At 38.4% G+C, this 6,178-nt stretch overlaps 1 protein-coding gene across 1 annotated transcript in view; it reads right to left on the bottom strand.

The window, feature by feature from the left end:
* podxl (podocalyxin-like) overlaps positions 1 to 4,619 on the bottom strand; it is a 27,062-nt gene extending 22,443 nt beyond the window's left edge. Inside the window, exon 1 of the mRNA XM_042511154.1 lies at positions 4,121 to 4,619. Within this exon, the coding sequence (XP_042367088.1) occupies positions 4,121 to 4,163 (43 nt within the window). The 5' untranslated portion in view covers positions 4,164 to 4,619. The remainder of the gene's footprint in view (positions 1 to 4,120) is intronic.
* Between the last annotated feature and the right edge of the window lie 1,559 nt (positions 4,620 to 6,178).

A 6,178-nucleotide genomic window follows, 5' to 3' on the forward strand; every position in this document is an offset into this window, starting at 1 on the left:
ATGATCCTGCCTTCTTCTTATAGTCCACTCAGTTCAACTCTGGCACCACCTTCAAGCATCTGATGACTCAAATTAAAGCGGCACATTTTGAAGCTCTGATGTCAACATCTTTACTGTATTTTTACCCTTAAGATGCTCGTAGATGCAGTGAAAAGTCTTGCTCAAGAGCAGCCAATTACAATCCATTCTGGCCAGTCAGGGATTCCCACTGTAGTTGACAACATAAGCAGCCAGTCAGGGACTGGGTTGTAGTTAAAGACGTAACATGAGTCCACTGCTTGCAGAACAGTAATGGCTGCTCCCACAGCAACAAGTACACAGCTATAAGTGAAGTTAAATCAGTAACAGAGACGATAACAAGAATTAAGCAACAACAAGAGGATGCACTGGAAGAGTTTCTTTTAGGAAAATACTTTTTTTTGCCATTTTTCTGATTGGATTAGACAAAAGCTTGTTTTACTAACTGGTTGGTGATGAAGAAGATGTTCACCGATACAAATCCATGTTGACTGTTTGGGCACTGATTGGCTGATTGAGGAGCAGATATGAGGGGCTTTAAAGCTGGGGATCATGACCGTGCAGATCAGTGTTCACAATGCACAATTAACTCATTTTAAAAATGAAGTTGTGAACCTGCAGAGGTTTTGCAGGCAGTAAGTTATTGTAAGTAAGTTACCAAATAGTTTTATTTAGTATCTTGGACTAGTCAGTGTGACACATGGCCCCACTGATGTGTGTTGTCACCAAATTAACTAACAATCATTATCACTTGAGCTAGTTACATGACCACAGCCAACACTTCAATGTCCATTCTACTTATTAAATTTCTATGGTCATAACCTAGTTTTACTTAACTCTGATTAGAGCTTATTTTAGATTAAATTATTCCTTATTGGTGCAACCCAGCCTTAATGTGAGCAAAATGAGAAGAGTGGACCCACTCTCATATCTGCGCAGCTGTAACCACGTTTAGTTAACCAGCTGCTGGTTGCAAACTTCTTTAAGTCTCAGCTGGTTGCTTGGAAACTTTACTGTGATGACCTAACTCAGGAAGTTACAGCATAAAGAAAGAAAAAATCTTGCATATAACCTACTGTCAAACCATAACCTGTTTATGTTGTATATGTGTCCACAGCCCACATGTACAGGACTGCCACTTTTCTCATAAACCTGCAGCAAGGACATAAATACACTGATTTCTCAAAATGTCAAAACTGTTTCCTTGAAGAACTACTCAAATATAAGTACAAACGTGGCTCATTGTAGACTGAGGGCCAACTCCTTGGTTCTAGTATTGTATACTGTATACTTTATATATACTGCTGTGAGAGGAAGGACCAATACCTGTCGTTCAGAGGTGACCATGTTTTCTATTGGAAAGGTTTCCCCCACAAAATTTTATAGGAGCAATGACCACAAAACTGCAGACTGATCTGTACTGTCTTTTCAGTTATCAAGTACACTAAATTAAATCACAATCGTTTATTTTAAAGAGATACAGTCACAAAGTTGACTGGAATCACCACTGCACATGCTTTTGTGATAACAGGCTGTTAAACATACAGACACAGATGCATGTTCACACACACAAAATGCTTCACTTTTATTTTTAGAAAAAAGTACGGACAGCCTTCAGATTGAGTTTTGTGGCCGTGTCATGTTCTGTTTTTTTCACACGCTCAAAAAATAAAGGCCTCCTATGTGAATCCAGCGGCTGTAGTGGTGAGAGAGCAGCAGGTGCACGATTAAAGAAAAAGACTTTCCTCGTCTCTCAGCCAGGCAGGGAGGTCAGGGTGCACTTCATTATGCAGCCTCTTTGGTCCACAGCTATTAGAGTGTGTGTTTGTTACTGTGTGTGTGTGTGTGTGTTTGCATGTGTGTGTGTGTGTGTGTGTGTGTGTGTGTGTGAGTGAGTTTAGGGGGGGCTACTGGGGAGCCCTCACTGTGGGCTGGTGGGAGGCGGAGAGGCAGATGTTTTAGCTCTGACTCCCACTGTGCCATTACCGCTCTCCTACAGTCCCAACAGCAGCAGCGGGCATGTATGCTTCCCAAACAGGTCAACTCGGACAAAAAACGAGCGGACAAAAAGCCTGTGAGTGGCAGTGGCCCTGGTTGCAGCATGCTTCAAGTATGGCATTCCTCCTCAGGCATGAACAAACCAAGCACAAATGGAAACTCCTCCTCCCTTTTCCTTTTGGGATTTTATATTATATTTTATATGCAGTATTATTTGTGTCTTTATGTCACATACAAAATTGCAACAAAGATTTGTATCTTATGGAATATGACATTTATGTCAGAAAAAATGAAGTTTTGGGGAAAATAAACCATCACATAGGCTTATGTGACATAAACCTGCACTGTAGATATCCTCCTCTAAACTGTTGCTGTACAGAGAATGATCTGTTATGTGGAGACAATTCAAACTATAAAATGACCAACACTTAAAGACAATGCAAACATGTTTACTGTTGAAACAAAAAGTCCTATTTTTAAATCTAGAATTTAAATATCACACAACTTACGTTTACTGACTACTTAAGTTTTGAGGTACCTGTCCTTTACTACCGCTACTAAGATTTGGTCCATGAAGCCTTTCAATTAAACAGTCTAAGTAGCATCAACTCAGTCTCAGGTCAAAGTGCTTGGGTCAACAACAGACAGCACAAGACCTCAACAGAATAAGAACCAGAGACCACTGGCACCAGTAAGTCCAACAATAAATTAACACATAAAGGCCATTTGAATGCATAGTGACATTGATGGAAAGTAAATTTACTCAAGTACATCAGCACAATATGAAGCTGCTTGCGGGCCACTTTACTTATTATGTTTCTGCATTCTGTCATACTTCTATTGTAGTACGTTTAGAAGGAAATACTGTGCCTTTCACTCCCATTCTATATGATAAATAACACATTGAATACAATACATTAATCATCAGCATTAAAAATACTACAATGACATAATGATCAGTCACAGGGGGCATTTTGGGGTAAAGCAAGTACTTTCATTTTTAAAAGATATAGATCTGGGAAACTGAAATATAACTACTAGTTCTAATTTATGCTTATTTCATACCTAAATTTTAAGTTTGCTTTAATTTTAGTTGTATTTACTTGATTTTGTTAAGTTGTTGCAACTTCAAAATGAAGAGTGAATTGGCTCATTCTTTCTGAGTGAGAGCAAATCATGTTAGTCAGACTTAATGCAACAGTTTTATGTTTTACTGAATCAAAGAGAAAGATTTAGTTTGAATATTTCTAGTTTTCTGAAACATTTTTAAAGTCGATTTCTTTTGATTGTTTATTTCATTTGTTTCGTACAAACACTGGTGTTGTCTCAATCCTCCAGGCTAATCATTCTTTGTTATCAAACACAATCAGTTCCCTATGGTACTGAGGAAACACTACTGTTCAGTAACATTGGACTAACTTGGTCTGAATATGGTGCTATCACTTAGAAAAAGCAAGTTCATTTCTTTTGTCAATATTAAGTTTACTTAACAAAATGAAGTAAATACAACAACATTCTGAGTAAACTTAAGTGAATATAACATAAGAATAGTTAAATTTACATATTTAGCTTTCTCAAGGCAATCTCTTCCCTAGATTTTTGAAGATAAGATCAGCTTGTCAGACTTTACAGTGTACATTGTTGCATATATACTTGACCTTAAGTAAAAGCTACTCCCTCCACCACTGCATGATGGGAACTTTTCCAGCTGATAGTTTAAATTTTATACTGTTACAATACTTCTGCATTTTTAATGAAGAAAATCAAGTACAGAACTTTTGTTTGCAATGGAATGTTTCTGCAAGAATATATGGCTACTTCTGAAATATCTGAAAACATCTTCCATCACTGACTACAGCTGTAATCAGATGAGAGGTCAGATTATTTGAACAGTCTCCTGTGTGCACCTCTACCTGCATCATACTGCTCACATGCTCTGTTTAATAGCATAACAAAGACACTTCTACTACTTTCACTCGCTGAATGACCCTGGACATCCTGTCATAAAGTCTACAGGGACATGATAATGTAGTAATATCACAGGGACAGCACGGTGACCCAGATCATTCTGGTTGTCTATGCACTTTTATGTAAAAGTACTCACTGAGTGAAAGCAGCAGACACGTAATGCTCATGTTGGTTCTCATCCTGTTTCTGCTGGCTTCTTCTCTGGGATGGATTTGTCCTTCATGCAGCACCGTGCAACAGTTCGCCCCTCAGAGATTGGAGAAGGATGATGAAGCTGCCTGACGCCGTCCTGTCACGCCTTTCCCCTTCAGTTTTTTTCTCAAGAAAATGATCTTGCCCAGTGTATTATTCAGTCTTTTCTTTTTCTCTCAAACTGAAAGCCAAGAATGCCTTTGTTTGTCTCTGCCGTCTCTGTGTCCTCTGTTTGGGGTTTTGGGGGGATCTGCGGTCTCCTAGGCTGTAGGGCTGTTGCTTAGTCTTTCTCTCTCTCAGTCAGTGGCTTGATGTTGTGTGTAGCTGTTTGCAGCAATGTAGCAGACAGAGCAGGAGCACTGCCCTGCCTCCCTTATCATGAGGAACCAGGGGCAGAGCCAGTCCGCTCCAATCCCAGAGCTGTGGACTCTCTGCTGCCAGGACACTTTGAATAACAAAGGAAGCAGTGAGACAATGTGTTCCCCTGGTTTTGATTCATTCCTGAAATGGTCCATGACTCAAGGACGCAGGGTGAAGTCACACTGGCTCTGATGTTGTTTGATTACAGGAAAGGCCTGTTAAGATTCACACAGTCGGCATGTCTTCATGCTAACTTCACCTCAACACTTTGCCTCACATAAAGACTGAAGTGCTGAGTGCCTGCACAGCCACTGTATCCAGGATGAGGACTTGTTGAACTACGACTGCAGCAACACATGTCTCCCCAGACTCCTGACTTGCAGATGCTCTTCCTGCTGACTGTGATGCACACTGACAGTGGATAGAAAACAAGCTGTTTTCCAACTATTCAGGTGTTTTGGTGTGGATGCACATTGTCTTCACATGTGAGAATATGGACTTAAGACCTGATGTCAGACAGACTTGAGATCTGACTTGAACCTTCCCCTGAAGTAGAGCATCCCATTCATCATCAGACAGTCACCTGGGGAAGCTTAAACCTTTGAAACCAAAACACATTGTCTTGATTTCTTTCAAAAACACAGAAACAAGGCAATGAAAAACCAAAGAAGAAATGACCCAAAAATGACTCAAATGTTTTGAAAAAAAAAAAGGTTAAAAATGATAATACATCTCTGTGATAATCATGTTGAAAATTAGCCTAATGGCACATTTATTGAAATGTTGATTGTGTGTTGTCTGTATAGATAGATAGACAGATAGATTGGATTGATAATATGAAATAAAATAAAATAAAATAACTTTCAAATATGCAATAACAATAATTATAAATATATTGTTCTTTAGCTTTTTTATTTTCACAATACTTTTATTTCCTAGCCCTTTAAAAAATAGTTTTCTAAATCTATTACAAATTTCTTACAGTTTGTAGTACATTTATCACAAACTTTTTTTCCCATGTTTGTGAAAGAAATTGCACCAATTTGCTCAGGGCTCAAAGGGCACTTTACCCTCAATATTAGTTATTCAGCCTGCTACGTTTTTCTCAAATGCTTCCAAGCAAAATGGCGAACTGTTTGACTGGGGACTACATATCCATGTAAAACTATATCAAGATATTCATCTACAAAATCTCACACGACTTGTGCAGTACAATCAAAGTCTTATGTATCTTGACATACTTCAGAGTCACATTCTTTCTCACTAAAATGTGATTTAACATACTTTGGCTTACTAAGCAGCGTGACCTGCTCATCTGAGATTGAAACGGCATGTGTTTGAGCATCGGACTGGATAAATGAGACTTGGATTGTACAGCATTAGTTGTGAGAGTTTGTAAAATATGTTGTGATATAGTTTTGCTGATGTTAATATGGTCTCTGTTGACCTAAATTCATGAAGAATGTCTGCCCTGCAAGAAAGCAACAAGTTATATGACATGCAAATGGTCATTTTGCAGGTGAAGTATTACTTTAATAATTAAAAGACAAATGAAAAAACAAGACAGCACTTAAATATCTAACTTCACTTAAATTTTTATTTCAGTTTCAGCATTAACATTTTTATGCTTTTGCAATAAAAT

Source organism: Plectropomus leopardus, chromosome 22, assembly GCF_008729295.1.
Source record: "Plectropomus leopardus isolate mb chromosome 22, YSFRI_Pleo_2.0, whole genome shotgun sequence".
NCBI lineage: Eukaryota > Metazoa > Chordata > Actinopteri > Perciformes > Serranidae > Plectropomus > Plectropomus leopardus.